The sequence below is a fragment of the Pleurodeles waltl genome, chromosome 2_1, assembly GCF_031143425.1.
Source record: "Pleurodeles waltl isolate 20211129_DDA chromosome 2_1, aPleWal1.hap1.20221129, whole genome shotgun sequence".
In the NCBI taxonomy this organism is placed as follows: Eukaryota; Metazoa; Chordata; class Amphibia; order Caudata; family Salamandridae; genus Pleurodeles; species Pleurodeles waltl.
The window spans coordinates 195608225-195625586 of NC_090438.1; the positions used below are offsets into that span (position 1 = coordinate 195608225).

The 17362-nt window shown below is 46.7% G+C and overlaps 1 protein-coding gene across 2 annotated transcripts in view; it reads left to right on the forward strand.

The window, feature by feature from the left end:
* The window catches only part of RNF128 (ring finger protein 128), a 418051-nt gene that overhangs the window by 348918 nt on the left and 51771 nt on the right, over window positions 1–17362 (forward strand). For both annotated transcript variants that reach the window (XM_069212394.1, XM_069212395.1), the window contains exon 3: window positions 7685–7756. In XM_069212394.1, coding sequence (XP_069068495.1) covers window positions 7685–7756 — 72 coding nt within the window. The remainder of the gene's footprint in view (window positions 1–7684; window positions 7757–17362) is intronic.

A 17362-nucleotide genomic window follows, 5' to 3' on the forward strand; every position in this document is an offset into this window, starting at 1 on the left:
AAAGGCAACTGCTGGATTATTGGACCTGAAGACCTGCAAAGGAAGGGGACCAAGTCCAGAAGTCGAAAGAAGTTCTAGGAAGGACAGGAGCCCCTGCCAACCCAGAAAAGGGTTCAAAAGAAGAGTCCCCGGTTAGTTGAAGACTGTAGAAATGCACCCTAGAAAGATGCCAGTGGGTTCCTGCATGATGCTAAAGATGTCCCACGGCAAGAAGATTGTTGCAGACGAGATTTCACGTTGGAAGGTGCCAACAAGCCTTGGCTATGGCAAAAGTGCGTTTTTCATCAAAATGACGCTGGAAGGTTCCAGGAGGGACCTGGGGGCCTCAACTCAGTGTGAGGAGGAAGAGGGGCCTCTCAGCATTTTAGAGAGCCCTCAGGATGCCAGCCAGCACCACCAGAAGCCACTGGATCAAAGGAGGTGCAAAACGCGGTTGATGCAGCACAACAAAAGTAGGTCCCACGACGCCGGACAGCAACTCAGCAAGTTGAGCATCGCAGGGTGGAGTGCTGGGGACCTGAGCCAGTCTGTGCATGAAGAAATTTTGCAAAGATTGCACAGAGGCCTCAGGAGGCGAAGAAGACACAAAACACAGGAGTACCGTCGTTTTCGGGGAAGGCAAGGTCTTACCTCCTCCAAATTGCGTCAGCAGGACCTCAGGACAGTCAGTGTCGATGATGTCCACCCTCTGTGTCCTTAGGAGCATGCTCATTGCCATGAGAGGAGTCCCAGGATACCGGTCGTCGCCTTGGAAGGTGCCTGCTTGGAGCAGGGGAGTGACTCCGTCACGCCACGGGAGATTTCTTCTGTACTTCTGGTGCAGGATGAAAACAGGGAGTCCCCAGAGCATGCACACCGTGGAAACTGTTGCAGTTGCTGACTTGGAGCTGAGGTTGCTGAAGAAAAGTGTCTCTTGTAGACACTTTGTTGCAGTTACAGCATTTCTTGGAGCAGGCTGAGGGTGATCCGAGGTCAGAAAAGTCTGAAGTTGTAGCAGAGGATTCCTGAAGGACACTTGCAAGCAGAATCTGAAGAGAACCCACAGGAGAGACCCTAAATAGCCTTGAGAAGGGGATTGGCTACCTTATCAGGTATGGACCTATCAGGAGGGGTCTCTGACGTCACCTGCTGGCACTGGCCACTCAGAGGCCTCCAAAGTGCCCCCACACCTTGCACAGCAAGATGGCTGAGTTCTGGGACACACTGGAGGAGCTCTAGACACCACCCCTGGGGTAGTGATGGACAGGGGAGTGGTCATTTCCCTTTCCTATGTCCAGTTTCCTGCCAGAGCAGGGGAGAAGGGGTCCCTGAACCGGTGTAGACTGGTTTATTTAAGGAGGGCACCAATTGTGCCCTTCAAAGCGTTTCCAGAGGCTGGGGGAGGCTACCCCTCCCCAGCCTGTAACACCTATTTCCAAAGAGAAAGGGTGTAACACCCTGTTCTCAGAGGAAATGCTTTCTTCCCACAAAGTCTGGGGAAATGGCCCTGAACTATGTGGGGGCACCTTTGCTAGTGCAAGGGTGCCCTCACACTTAGTAACTTTGCACCTAACCTTCAGCAAGGGAAAGTTAGACATATAGGTGACTTATAAGTTACTTAAGTGCAGTGAAAAGGGCTGTGAAATAGTGTGGGCACTATTTCACGCAGGCTGCAATGGCAGTCTTGTGTAAGGGTTTGTCTGAGCTCCCTAAGGGTGGCAAAAGAAATGCTGCAGCCCATATGGATCTCCTGGAACCCCAGTGCCCTGGGTACCTAGGTACCATATACCAGGGACTTATAATAGGGGTCGAGTATGCCAATTGAAATTGGTAAATGAAGTCACTGGACTACAGTGACAAATTTAAAAGCAGATAGAGCATAAGCACTGAGGTTCTGATTAGCAGAGCCTCAATGACACAGTTAGGCCCTACACAGGCATACACATTAGGCCACAAACTATGAGCACTGGGGTCCTGGCTAGCAGGATCCCAGTGACATAGTAAAAACACACTGACACACACTCACAAACATGCCAAAAGAGGGTGCTCCCAGGCAGGATAGGAGCCTGTGCCTGCTCTCTCCAGCCCGGCAACACAGTGCTGGGCTGGAGAGAGCACAGTGTGCATGCTTGTTTGGCCAGCCCAAGACAGCCAGACGAACATACATGCGCAATGAGAGGAGAGTGCAGTGCCCTCCCCCTCAGTGCTGGTCACAGTCCGTGGCCCTGCCCCTTATACTAGAAAACGATAATAAACCTAGTTTATTATCGTTTTCTAGACATAGTTTATTGTTTTCTAGTAAAAGGTTTGCTGCTGCTGGCAGTGGGGTGCCGCTCCTCCACTGTAGCAGAGGAGCTGCGCCTGCTAGCTTCAGCCCTCTATCTTGGGGAGATGTGGAAAGCTTCCTGCGTTTCTGGGCTTAAATTAGACATGTTCTCACCATGACAGCCTCTCTACCTCTTTCTTCTGTAGGTCTTAGCAATAGCAGGTCTTTCCTTTTGTCCAGGTGAATATTCATTACTGGAATCCCTTGGTGTCCACTACAGATGTGCATCTAACCCAAACAGTCTGCAGCCAATTGGGAACTATGGCTGGGTTGATTTTGACACAAGTTGTGTAGTATAAGTTGCCAGCCCATTTTCTTAGTGAATTTGTTTTGCAGTGGTCTTGCCCCAAGGCCCGGCTTTAGGGTGGTGCAACCGGTGCAGCCTCAATGGGCGCTGATCTGAAGGGGAGCCCTAGATTTAGCAATAACTTAAGATTTAAAGGCACCTGCTGCAGAGTCTTTGTTAAGCTTTGAGGCAGCAGTTAAATTGTCAAGATAACTCTTGTGATTAATGTTCTTACTAAAAGCGAGGGAGCCTCAGTTGCCAAGATGATGGGGAGGGGGAGGGCGTGGCCAGGAGAAGTTTTAATAAGCATCTCCTAGGAAGCACAAACATGCCAACAACAGCACAGTGATTTTACTGAAACAAAAGAGTAGAGGTGAGCCGCTATGTAATGGATATTTAGGTGCCAAAGGGATCTCTGCATGTAATCCCACAATCTTATTTCTGATAAAGGATCACACTGTTGACAGATGCCAGGTCTGCCAAGAGCATTTTGGTAATCCTGTTTGTTACATTTTGAAAGCAGATTGTTAAATACATTGGAGCTGCATTGTGGACCCATTTTTAGAGATACCTCTACTGTCTGTCATTTTATTTTAGCCAATAGTGTATTCCATTTTGGGGTGTGCACTTTCATGGTCAACAGGCCCTAAACTCCCATTTTATTACAAATGTCACCCATAAGGAGGCTTCAAGTAGCCCATAGAGCAGGGTGCTATGTAGGTAAAAGGCAGGACATGTACTTGTATGTTTTTCTGGTAGTGGAGAACTCCCAAAGTCGCATTTCAATACTGTGAAGCCTGCTTCTCTCATATGCCAGAATTGGAAATTCCATGATATACTTTTAAGTAGTAATTTCTGCCCTGAAAGTTATGGCATTGTCATGTTTGTATGGTTGGAATGGTGGTAAGAAATTCTGCTACCTGGTGAAGTTGGATTTAACGTTACTATTTTAGAAATGCCACTTTTAGAAAGTAGGCATTTCTCTGCACTTACTGCTCTCAGTGCCTTACAGCCTGTCCCCCTCCCCCCCCAAAAAAAAAAATCAGGCACTTCTGGATCTGCAACTGGACGCAGTCAGAAGGACTGCAGTGCTGCCCAAAGGACTCAACTGGATCGCTTTTCTGGAAGGAATACTCTTCTGTTTGTTGCTCTGCTGCTCCCTGACTCTGCTGGAAGTACTTTGCCTTCCTCCCACAAGTGATCTCCAATGGCTTAGACTGAGCTTGCCTCCTGCTGAGAAGTCTCAGGGACATTAAACACCACATCTGCCAGCCCCTGGGCTCTCTTACTGAGAGTCCTGACTTGTCAAGAGGGTCCAACCCAGTCCCTGGGCCCTTGAGTGTTTTCTAGTGAAACAAAGGAGAACCCAGTGTACTGACCCCTAGAACGACTTCAGGATCGGCGCCGCAACCTGATACCGTGCCACTGTCTGCACCAGAGCTGTGTTCCTTGCAGACTGCTACCTCTCCTGCAAGTCCGATGCCACTGCAGTTCCTCCAATGGCTTACCATAGAGTGAGTCCAGAGTGCTGTGTCACTGACATCCGTGGCACCCGACTTTGACTCTGCCGCAGCACCTGTGACCCTCTGGGGTGATCATGACCCCGCAAAGGCGAAACCTCACATCTTCACCTGCTGGATCCATCTACCTCGCCTTGTCGTATGAAACCAATGGCTTGCAACCAATGCTGCATCAACTCTTTCAAATGTAAGGAACCAACAGCTCATCTTCTCTGCCTAGCATTAAGGAACCAATGCCTCATCTCTCCTGTAGCAACAAGGAACCAGTGCCGCACCAGCTCCAGCAACATCTCACCTCCCCGACTCCAAGCAGCGTCTGTTTCCTCAATGTTTCCAAGGTAGTGTAGTCGGGGTCCATGCAACTCCGTAACCGGCCTCCACTGCCCGTGAGTGCTGTTGGACTGTTGGAAACAAGCCTGTGATGATGTCGCGGTAGCCGTAGTTGGAGCTAGCGTGTTTCTAAGCGCTAAACTACATTTAATCTTTAAAAAATTATATCTTCTCTTGTGAATGTTGAAATTTTACAATTTTGCTCTTATTTTGTTCAGATAAATATAATCTATTTTTCTAAACTGGTATGGAGTACTTTTTATGGTGTTTTCACTGTACTACTGTATGCGTTTTTGCACAAATTCTTTACACATTGTCTTCTAAGCTAAGCCTGCCTGCTCGGTGCCAAGCTACCGGAGGGTGAGCACAGCATAATTTTGGTTGTCGTTACTTACCCTAACGACGATTGTGATCTCTTCTTGGACAGGGTGCCTACCTCTGCCAACTAGAGACCCAATTTCTAACAGGATTAAAGTTCACTCTACGTTGTACTTAGATCATTCTATGCAAGTGCAAAGCACTTGACTCGTGGTATTGGTACTTTTTTTTTTTTTTTTTTTTTTTTTTTTTTTTTTACTTCAAATATCTGATTATAAAACCAAGCTGATTAGCTATCATAATTTTGGGGGGATTTTTATGTGAATGTTTTTATTTGATTTTTTTTTTTTATTATGGAGTTATTTTTCATGCCTCCTTCCACATAGAAACGACGAGAAGGCACAGTAATCCAGGGCACTTACAGGTATCCTCATTGAAATCTTTGGTGGCCCACGGGGTCATGGACAGACTTCATGACGCACATGATCACAAAGAGCCCAGGCATTTAATAGGGGGTTGCAGGGGCCAGGTATGTGATCTTCAGGATGTCCACATGTGATCAGTTTACATTCGATGATCCTAAAGAGGTGTAGGAGGCTGGACTGGCTTGTAGTGAGTACCAAGGGGTACTTGCACCTTGCACCAGGCCCAGTTATCCCTTATTAGTGTATAGGGTGTCTAGCAGCTTAGGCTGATAGATAATGGTAGCTTAGCAGAGCAGCTTAGGCTGAACTAGGAGACGTGTGAAGCTACTACAGTACCACCTAGTGTCATATGCACAATATCATAAGAAAACACAATACACAGTTATACTAAAAATAAAGGTACTTTATTTTTATGACAATATGCCAAAGTATCTTAGAGTGTACCCTCAGTGAGAGGATAGGAAATATACACAAGATATATATACACAATAGCAAAAATATGCAGTATAGTCTTAGAAAACAGTGCAAACAATGTATAGTTACAATAGGATGCAATGGGGAAACATAGGGATAGGGGCAACACAAACCATATACTCCAAAAGTGGAATGCGAACCACGAATGGACCCCAAACCTATGTGACCTTGTAGAGGGTCGCTGGGACTATTAGAAAATAGTGAGAGTTAGCAAAATAACCCTCCCCAAGACCCTGAAAAGTGAGTGCAAAGTGCACTAAAGTTCCCCTAAGGACAAAGAAGTCGTGTTAGAGGAATAATGCAGGAAAGACACAAACCAGCAATGCAACAACTGTGGATTTCCAATCTAGGGTACCTGTGGAACAAGGGGACCAAGTCCAAAAGTCACAAGCAAGTCGGAGATGGGCAAATGCCCAGGAAATGCCAGCTGCGGGTGCAGAGAAGCTTCTACTGGACAGAAGAAGCTGAGGTTTCTGCAGGAACGAAAAGGGCTAGAGACTTCCCCTTTGGTGGACGGATCCTGGTGGCACTGGCCACCTGGTGGCACTGGCCACTCAGAGCAGTCCAGTGTGCCAGCAGCACCTCTGTTTCCAAGATGGCAGAGGTCTGGAGCACACTGGAGGAGCTCTGGACACCTCCCAGGGGAGGAGCAGGTCAGGGGAGTGGTCACTCCCCTTTCCTTTGTCCAGTTTCGCGCCAGAGCAGGGGCTGAGGGGTCCCTGAACCGGTGTAGACTGGCTTATGCAGAATTGGGCACATCTGTGCCCAAGAAAGCATTTCCAGAGGCTGGGGGAGGCTACTCCTCCCCTGCCTTCACACCATTTTCCAAAGGGAGAGGGTGTAACACCCTCTCTCAGAGGAAGTCCTTTGTTCTGCCATCCTGGGCCAGGCCTGGCTGGACCCCAGGAGGGCAGATGCCTGTCTGAGGGGTTGGCAGCAGCAGCAGCTGCAGTGAAACCCCAGGAAGGGCAGTTTGGCAGTACCAGGGTCTGTGCTACAGACCACTGGGATCATGGGATTGTGCCAACTATGCCAGGATGGCATAGAGGGGGCAATTCCATGATCATAGACATGTTAGATGGCCATATTCGGAGTTACCATTGTGAAGCTACATATAGGTAGTGACCTATATGTAGTACACGCGTGTAATGGTGTCCCCGCACTCACAAAGTTCAGGGAATTGGCTCTGAACAATGTGGGGGCACCTTGGCTAGTGCCAGGGTGCCCTCACACTAAGTAACTTTGCACCCAACCTTTACCAGGTAAAGGTTAGACATATAGGTGACTTATAAGTTACTTAAGTGCAGTGTAAAATGGCTGTGAAATAACGTGGACGTTATTTCACTCAGGCTGCAGTGGCAGGCCTGTGTAAGAATTGTCAGAGCTCCCTATGGGTGGCAAAAGAAATGCTGCAGCCCATAGGGATCTCCTGGAACCCCAATACCCTGGGTACCTCAGTACCATATACTAGGGAATTATAAGGGTGTTCCAGTAAGCCAATGTAAATTGGTAAAATTGGTCACTAGCCTGTTAGTGACAATTTGTAAGGAGAGAGCATAACCACTGAGGTTCTGGTTAGCAGAGCCTCAGTGAGACAGTTAGGCACCACACAGGGAACACATACATATAGGCCACAAACTTATGAGCACTGGGGTCCTGACTAGCAGGGTCCCAGTGACACATAACAAACATACGGTTTTCACTATGAGCACTGGGCCCTGGCTGGCAGGATCCCAGTAAGACAGTGAAAACACCCTGACATACACTCACAAACAGGCCAAAAGTGGGGGTAACAAGGCTAGAAAGAGGCTACTTTCTCACAAGAGGAACTAATTTGCATAAGCAGTGGTCATCCTTCAATCTGCCATGGATCCAAGCCTTGTGGATCAACGCTAGGCACCGCCGATGTTTAGAAATGTGTGTGAACCGTAAACTGCAAGCTACTGTTACTATGAGTTGCCATGTGTTCAGCATTTTTGTGTAGTCTGCGCATCTAAACTGGATCTGATGTTTTTTTTTGTTTCAGAAAAAACTACAAGCTGATGCAAAGAGGGCTATTGGACAGCTTCAGCTACGCACATTAAAGCAAGGAGATACGGTAAAATAAAATATTAAAAACATATATTCACAGTCTGCACTTGTTGATGTTGAAAGTAGCATAAATAATCTGTTTAGAACTATTATAAAAGAAAAAACAATTTTATTTCGTCGTTGGAGAAAAATATCTGTTGGCTAAAACCTCTAAAGTTATGATTGCGTGTAGTGTGACTCAGTGAATTATTGGTGGAAAGGTAAACAGTGGGTTGGTGGTGCTAGATTACTTGAAGTTGTTACATCATATAGCTATCGGAGAGGGATGTAAGCTCCGTAAAGACAATGGCACTCCTGTCTTCGACTTTGGCATGTTTTGAAGGGCTGCCTCAGAGGTCAAGGCGAGATTTTCAACAGTACTCCCGTGGAAGCTTCTAAGAGGACTGATATTAAACAAAATTTGCAAGTGTACGGTGCCCTGAAGGTGGTGACGTATGTTAACTTTGGAAACATGTGAAAAAGAGGTCCTGGTGCAAGTAAAGATGTTCACTTCCATACCAAGGCTGATTCATCTAATGTACCTGTACTTGATGTGATTCTGCTATGCAAGAACCAGATTGTACAGAAGGAAAGGTATTTGAATGTTGGACTGCCCATCATTGGTGATGGTGAATCTGGTGAACTAATGTAGGTTGTCTAAAAATGTCGAGAGGCTCTGGAGGAACATTCAGAAGGTTTTGTCAACTATAAAGTTATGGCCATTAACACTAGGGCCTAATGGCCTTGCTTGATTTATGGTAGATAGTATCGAACTTCAAGGCATTGATTGCTATTGGACTGGTGGTGACAACCCATGGTATAGATGCAAAATGAAGTGAACCTAACCCAACTGATAAGGCAATGTGCATAAGGAGAGTGGACAATTGTATGGAGCAGACACATTCACATGTCATCTTTACTAAAGGCAGTGCTACCAGACCACCAAGAAAGATGATCAATGATCTACTCTAGTTAAAATGTAAGAATTCGATGGCTAAACAAAATACATCATGCCCATGCCAGTCTTGTAACTTGGTTAATGGTTTGCTTTTTGTGTATAGTTTGAGATATAAATCACTAAACGATCCATACAAGAATGGTAACACAGAACTTTCAGCATATATTTTTTTACATTCCATGCCACCTTTTGATGCAAGATGCCTTCTCCCTCTCTGAGGCCTAAAAATGGGAGATTTGAAGTTAATAGAGTGTGATTGTTTCAAACTGATGCCCCCCCTATGCATGGAGGATATGTGCATGCACTCCTCTGTGAGCTTGCCCCCTCCTCCCCCCCCCACCCCACCCCCACTAGGTGCTTCTGCCCACTGGTACTTCTCGTAATAATTTTGCCCAAGGTCCTGAAATGGCCAGATTTGGATATACTTTAACATATTGTAATCATTTTCTTTTCACTCTACCAATCCATTGACTGTGAGAGAGCAATATTTAGCATAACGAACAGGACCATATCTACATTTTCATATGGGTAGTTTTCAGGATGGATGGTCTTGTAAATTAAAGTGGCCATTTTGAAGATTGTGCTGCTGGTTACCAAGTTTAAAGTAATCAGGACTTCTTGCTAACCTTGGTAAGCTATGTACCTCATTTTCCATCCTCTGTCCTCCCCTGTTTCCACTGTCCCTCAAACCTCTTTCTCGCCCTTCTGTCACATCTATCTGCAACTTCAAAACACTTTCATTTTTCTATGCAGTGCAAAGCCAGTCCCACTCTTTAAAGGGCCCTGCTTCCTGCCACTGGAGCCCACATTAAAGACTAACAATCAAGTGCACGATTCATAGTCAGTTCCGATTTTGGACCTACTTTCCACACCTCAGATTCTATACTGTGAATTCGAACTAACGGCCTTTACATAATTTTAATTGAAGAGTGCTTGTAAGGAAATGCCTCCTTGGCATGGTTGCCCCCTGACTTTTTGCCTTTGCTGATGCTATGTTTTGAATTGAAAGTGTGCTGAGGCCTGCTAACCAGGCCCCAGCACCAGTGTTCTTTCCCTAACCTGTAATTTTGATTCCACAATTGGCACACCCTGGCATCCAGATAAGTCCCTTGTAAGTGGTACCCCTGGTACCAAGGGCCCTGATGCCAAGGAAGGTCTCTAAGGGCTGCAGCATATCTTATGCCACCCTGGAGACCCCTCACTCAGCACAGACACCCTGCTTGCCAGCTTGTGTGTACTGGTGAGAACAAAACGAGTAAGTCGACATGGCACTCCCCTCAGGGTGCCATGCCAGCCTCTCTCTGCCTATGCAGGTATAGATAAGTCACCCCTCTAGCAGGCCTTACAGCCCTAAGGCAGGGTGCACTATACCATAGGTGAGGGCACCAGTGCATGAGCACTGTGCCCCTACAGTGTCTAAGCAATACCTTAGACATTGTAAGTGCAGGGTAGCCATAAGAGTATATGGTCTGGGAGTCTGTTTTACACGAACTCCACAGCACCATAATGGCTACACTGAAAACTGGGAAGTTTGGTATCAAACTTCTCAGCACCATAAATGCACACTGATACCAGTGTACATTTTATTGTAAAATACACCACAGAGGGCACCTTAGAGGTGCCCCCTGAAACCTTAACCAACTATCTGTGTAGGCTGACGGGTTCCAGCAGCCTGCCACACTAGAGACATGTTGCTGGCCCCATGGGGAGAGTGCCTTTGTCACTCTGAGGCCAGTAACAAAGCCTGCACTGGGTGGAGATGCTAACACCTCCCCCAGGCAGGAGCTGTCACACCTGGCGGTGAGCCTCAAAGGCTCACCCCTTTGTGCCAGCACCGCAGGACACTCCAGCTAGTGGAGTTGCCCGTCCCCTTCGGCCCCGGCCCCCACTTTTGGCGGCAAGGCCGGAGAAAATAATGAGAAAAACAAGGAGGAGTCACTGGCCAGTCAGGACAGCCCCTAAGGTGTCCTGAGCTGAAGTGACTCCAACTTTTAGAAATCCTCCATCTTGCAGATGGAGGATTCCCCCAATAGGATTAGGGATGTGACCCCCTCCCCTTGGGAGGAGGCACAAAGAGGGTGTACTCACCCTCAGGGCTAGTAGCCATTGGCTACTAACCCCCCAGACCTAAACACGCCCTTAAATTTAGTATTTAAGGGCTTCCCTGAACCTAAGAATTTAGATTCCTGCAACTTACCGAAGAAGAAGACTGCTGAGCTGAAAACCCCTGCAGAAGAAGAAAGAAGACACCAACTGCTCTGGCCCCAGTCCTACCGGCCTGTCTCCTGCCTTCTAAAGAACCCTGCTCCAGCGACGCTTTCTCCAGGACCAGCGACCTCTGAATCCTCAGAGGACTGCCCTGCTTCCAAGAGACCAAGAAACTCCCGAGGACAGCGGTACTGCTCCAAAAAGACTGCAACTTTGTTTCGAAGGAGCAGATTTAAAGACCCCTGCAACTCCCCGCAAGAAGCGTGAGACTTGCAACACTGCACCGGGCGACCCCGACTCGACTGGTGGAGAACCAACACCTCAGGGAGGACCCTCCGGCGACTCCGAGTCCGTGAGTAACCAAAGTTGTCCCCCCTGAGCCCCCACAGCGACGCCTGCAGAGGGAATCCCGAGGCTCCCCCTGACCGCGACTGCCTGAACTCCATTTCCCGACGGCTGGAAAAGACCCTGCACCCGCAGCCCCCAGCACCTAAAGGAACGGAACTCCTGTGCAGGAGTGACCCCCAGGAAGCCCTCTCCCTTGCCCAGGTGGTGGCTACCCCGAGGAGCCCCCCCCTTGCCTGCCTGCAACGCTGAAGAGATCCCTTGATCTCTCATTGATTTCCATTGAAAACCCGACGCTTGTTTCTACACTGCACCCGGCCGCCCCAGTGCCGCTGAGGGTGTACTTTTTGTGTGGACTTGTGTCCCCCCCGGTGCCCTACAAAACCCCCCTGGTCTGCCCTCCGAAGACGCGGGTACTTACCTGCTGGCAGACCGGAACCGGGGCACCCCCTTCTCTCCATTGAAGCCTATGCGTTTTGGGCACCTCTTTGACCTCTGCACCTGACCGGCCCTGAGCTGCTGGTGTGGTAACTTTGGGGTTGCTCTGAACCCCCAACGGTGGGCTACCTTGGACCCAAACCTGAGACTTGTAAGTGATTTACTTACCTGACAAAAACTAACAAAAACTTACCTCCCCAGGAACTGTGAAAATTGCACTGTGTCCACTTTTAAAACAGCTTATTGTGTTTTATGTAAAAAGTATACATGCTAATGTAATGATTCAAAGTTCCTAAAGTACTTACCTGCAATACCTTTCAAATGAGATATTACATGTAGAATTTGAACCTGTGGTTCTTAAAATAAACTAAGAAAAGATATTTTTTCTATAACAAAACCTATTGGCTTGGATTTGTCTCTGAGTGTGTGTTCCTCATTTATTGCCTGTGTGTATGTACAACAAATGCTTAACACTACTCCTTTGATAAGCCTACTGCTCGACCACACTACCACAAAATAGAGCATTAGTATTATCTCTTTTTGCCACTATCTTACCTCTAAGGGGAACCCTTGGACTCTGTGCATGCTATTCCTTACTTTGAAATAGCACATACAGAGCCAACTTCCTACAGTGCTCAAGACAAACGGTTCTAGAGGCAGGATTTGTTGTACAGGAATGTGAAGGTGAGTTTTTGGAGTGCCTTTTTTCATGAACTAGCTGCACCTAATCTGGGGCACAGAATACCTCTAAATAGAAAATAACCTTTAAGCCATACATGTAGCAGCAGCAGTTATAGTTATGGTACAAATAAACAGCATTTGCTCATCATTACTCCTTGCTTTGTCGGAAACTGAAGTGCAACCACTCTTTTGAAGGTTCCAGACTGACAGTGAAGCAAAATTAATGAAGAAACCCCGTGATGTTTATCTGCAGTATAACGCAGTTTCTTGCTTCTTTTCTGATGTCATGTCTATATGAGCAAGTCGGTGTCAAACAACATGTATAAGAATTCTTTGTTGGGCTTTTGGGCACGTCAGAGCACGGGAAAAAGCACAACCAGAGAATTCAAAATAGGAACATGTCCCAACAAACAGATAATCTGTAAATTCAACTGAAAGTAACTTTCTCTGATTTGACGGCTTAAAGAAGGAAGCCGGGCTGGTTGTGGAGGCGGCCAATGGCACCCTTGGCACCCTTTCTCGTGGTAGAGATTCTGGGGAAGCCTGCTAACTGCTTATAAAGTAAAAACGTTGGCTGTGAGCTATTGCTACCTGCCCAGATTAGGAAAGCGGTCAGAGAGACACATGTACAGCTCCTCAGGAAGAATTCTGCCCCCGCCACCGTCCCGCCACCATGTTAATCTGACCAGACTGCAACACAACCTACACTGTCCTCCCTAAGAAACCATTCCAGAAGCTGGAAATAATTCAGAACTAGTAAACCCAGTATGCTTGATTCTGTCAACTTTGCATACCTGAATGATTGAAGTCCACAGACTGGCTCTCGGTAAAGCAAATAATCAAATTTAAAATATTGTTTGACACCTTCTGCATAAGGGACCAGAATAGCCAGGAACACTGTCTGTGTTGCATTTAAACCTAACACTTCAGGTCAGTCATCCTAGGCAAAAACAGATTAAACGGAACTAGCAGAGAGGAATGACCATTGGGAAAGTCGACATCGTATTTTGGACTAACTTGTACCAATAATTAACAGTGTAACAGCAGTTCTACCCATTCAGAATCTCAAAAGGACTAAGCCTGGGGGTGGGGGGAGTAAATATGGGAATGGATGATACCAAGGAGTAACATGGGTAAAACCCAACATTCCAACAGAAACCTTTTCAAAGGAAATTTCAGCTCCGAAGTTAAATGAGGCAGTGTCATAGCCTGATATCCACAATTTAAAGATCAGTGACTTAGTTGTGTTCAAATTAATTTGTCAAGAGCAGAACAAGGCATCTGCCCTGTACAAATAGGTTACTTCTTTCGTACATAGATGCTTCTGCGTCAAATAAGGCTCCTGATGTCTGCAAAAATGAAGGTAAGTCTCACTAAAACTAACCGATGCAGCTGAACATGTGCCTGACACAATCCCAGATACAAACCATTTTACAACCTCTGACCATCCCATGGGTACCATATATTCACCACGATAAAATGTGGTTGATAACTGCATAAGGCACAACCACAATGAACTAGAAAATATGACTCTTAGCTCGTCCCCTCAAGCACAGATTTGGAATACTTTTGTGACTGTTTTGGCATAGTAATCCAAAAATGTTTATTTCCGCCTCGATTAAATTGTGGATGGAGCAAAATGCACATGCACATGTTTATACATTGCATAAGTAGAGAACCACGAAGAAAAAGTTGACCCTCTTCATTTGCCTCTAAGGAATATCGCAGTTGCACCAAGTTGAAAAGAGCCAAAATTTGCACATGAGCAAATATTTGATATTGGGGCGTAAATCACAAAACCTATTTTTACGATTTGCACATTTGTGGGGTCTTCCATACTTGCATGGCCTGTCCTTGAATGAGCCTAGAACACTTCAGTTTGGCCCAGTGGATGAGATGTAGCCTACTTCTCTGCACGCTTCTTGCCTCCGCTTACATTCTGTTTGTGTGCACGTTGCTCACCATAGTAGAAAATGGGGCATACTGTGCAAGTTGTCAAGCTTGTTTTTCAGTCTGGTGCTACTCAAAACCTCTTGATTTTAATAAAATTATATAACTAATATATTTATACAAACTTTAAACCAGCCCTGTTCATCCATTGGTCTGTAGATGCACCCTTCACGTTTTTCTTCCACCCACTCCAGCATTCAGCACTGCGTAATGAGTCTGCTCACATCATCTATGGTGAATGACTGCACTCTCAAAGTAGCCCCCTTGAGTGTCATTGACTACAATGGCAACGTGTGCCTTTGGTGCCCCAAAAAATATTTGTACTTATAGCCAATATTTTAATATTGGGAGGCTCCCCCTACAATAAAGTTTTACAAGAACCAGGATAAAACAATCATTGACAAAGCCAAATGGCTGGGAACCAGCGACTGACCTACTGGCTTTGTCAGTGCTTATTTCCTCTTGTGCAAATTGCACTCTTTAAATAGGTGCAAGTCCGTTTGTCTCACCTTAGGGGTGGAACTATGCCATGTTCAAGTTGGTGAGACCTAAAGAATTGGGAACCCCTGAAGGGGCGCGTTAGACGGATGAAGATGAAGACAATGTAGGCTTGATGAGCGCTACACTCCATTCCAGTGCACCTGGTGTACATTTTATGAAGTCACATCAAACATATGCAGCACCTCCGCTCAGTCAGTCCCTCTGTAAGGAACTATAAATCTATTTCTACTCCTGGAAATTCCAGGCCTGTGTCAAATCTTTAACAACTGCTCCTACAAACTGCTTTGTGAGCCTGGGCCTGCATTTATGTACACTGCAGCAATTGCGCGTTTACCCCATTGCATACTAGGGTTATTGCATCTTTTTTAGTTTTCAACCGTCACCCTAACTTCGAAAAAGGTCGTTCCTCTTGATGCATTTGTACCATTTAGTGCCATGCTGGTTTTCAGCCCACTTATTCTACTGCATTTGGTATTTATATAGCACTTTCCATAGCCCTTGCGAGGCCTATATGGCTACATAAACGAATAACTAGATGCATCACAAGCAAGGCCTCTCTGCAGGAACTCTGCAAGTTTTAAAGCGTTAAATATGCCAGTAAGGGAATGAGATGACGTATATTTTTCTGTCAGCGCAAACAATTGTCATGATGTGGCGGCGCCAAGGGATTTTCTTTCTTCCACCTTAAGTATATGTAATAAACAACAAACACGCGGCCCTGAAGGAAATGTGCTTCGAGCTGCTCCCGGGGCTGCGCAGCTCTGCTGGTTCGCGGCTGTCGTCAGACCCTCCCCAGTGGGTTGGTCGCGAAGGCCCAGCGGGGCCCGGTGTTGTTCTTTATGTAATTGGGAAGCTGCTCCTCGCTGTGCCGGTGCTGGTGGCTGACGTAGGAGAGGCGGGAGGGCCCGGGATGCTCCTGCCCTGACTGGAAAAAAGTACACCAGAGCTGCGAATCTCATCGCATACTAAAGTTACATTTCTGTGGCATCTTTCAGCCGCGTAGCTGGGAATTAATGTTATGGGGGAGTTTTGTGCAGGTTTACACAGCGCCAACTCGCCGGGGGTATGGAGCGCTAGATTACTTTACAGAACATTATATGTATTTGTTATTTTTGTTTTCGCCATAAGTGATTTACCAAGAATGCCCGGACCCGGGGATTTGAACCTAGTTTCCCAGTTCTCAAGTCGGCTGCTCGGTCCACTAGGTCACGTGCCTTCACCTCTGCTTCTTTGGTGTAAAATACGCTTCCGACGCCCCCCGTTGGTTTCCTTAAAGATCCTGTCCACGAAGTGCATAAAAACCATCTGCATGGGTTCATAATAATCTGTGAAGCTTTTCAGCATCTTTCTTTATTGAGGCTACAATGAATAAGTAACAAAAGTGGCCTTGCGAAGGGGCATTGCGGTCCAAGCATAACACAGATATGGGCTTTGCCCGTGCTGTGGCAGGCCCTCCTGAATTCACTCATTGTGCACGCCTGCTTGTGAGCACATAACTCCCTGGTGCTGTCTGAAGCTTTCAGTTCCAATTCAAGGCGGTCGCATAACTCTTATCCGGTGGAAACAAGAGATTACTGGGGAAATGTCTCTAGTTCCCCAAACCTTACCGTTCTCTCCATTTTCATTCGCCCCTTCCCCCAGTTATAACCCCCCCCTCTACCATTCTCGTCTCTAATCCAACCTGTTCTCTTTGGAATCTTATTCGCCAACCAGTATATGTCAATGAAAGGCCTTGACGGCAGCAAAGTGAACAGCTATTGTTATCTGCATTGGGATATTGAGCTCATATTGAATGATTGTACCCTTAGAGTACTTGCTTTTGGTGATAATTTTAGGGTCTTTTTTTTACCAAAGTGGCATAGCAGTGGTACCGTGGACGCTGGTGCAAGCAAGGTAAAGGGAACCCCTCATCCACTGGCTGGACTGTAAAATACAATCCTAGTTCAGATGCGCGCCAAGACCCGGTGCCACTGCACTTCCTGCACTATTGATAGCTACACTCCTGCTTTACACTATGTGCGAGCCGCCACCTCTCCCCAGTGTGCAGTAGTCTTCGGACAGGACCATGTTAGATGAAGAAACATTGTCTCATTGCGTTTAGAGCACATCGAGTCCATTATAGGGTCCAACCTACGCAACATCTTCAGGGTAATGTAGCTCCTAAGTAGTACATTCAGGGAGATCAACCTGAATACTGCATTACTAGTGGCCTTGTACATTAATCATACTGCTTTCCTAGTGGTTGTCTGTCTCTTTGCCCTGACAGCTTGGCCAGAGCTAGACCCCCCCCCATGTGATGAGTGTTGGAACCCCAGGTAGTAAGTGCCGCCCTTTCCAATGTGCGGTAATGTAAGAATTGGCCCACCCTATACCCCATGCTGCCATTTAAATTGAGACAGGCAAATTATCTACACGTAGAAGGACCCTGATGCCCCAACCCTCCTCCTTCCAAGCCATCATGTCCACGTCCCGGGTCGCTTGTTTAAATTCTGTGACTGTCCATGATGGGGCGTTTGGTGCAAACAGCATCTTGGCTGTGAGTCTTCGTACCAG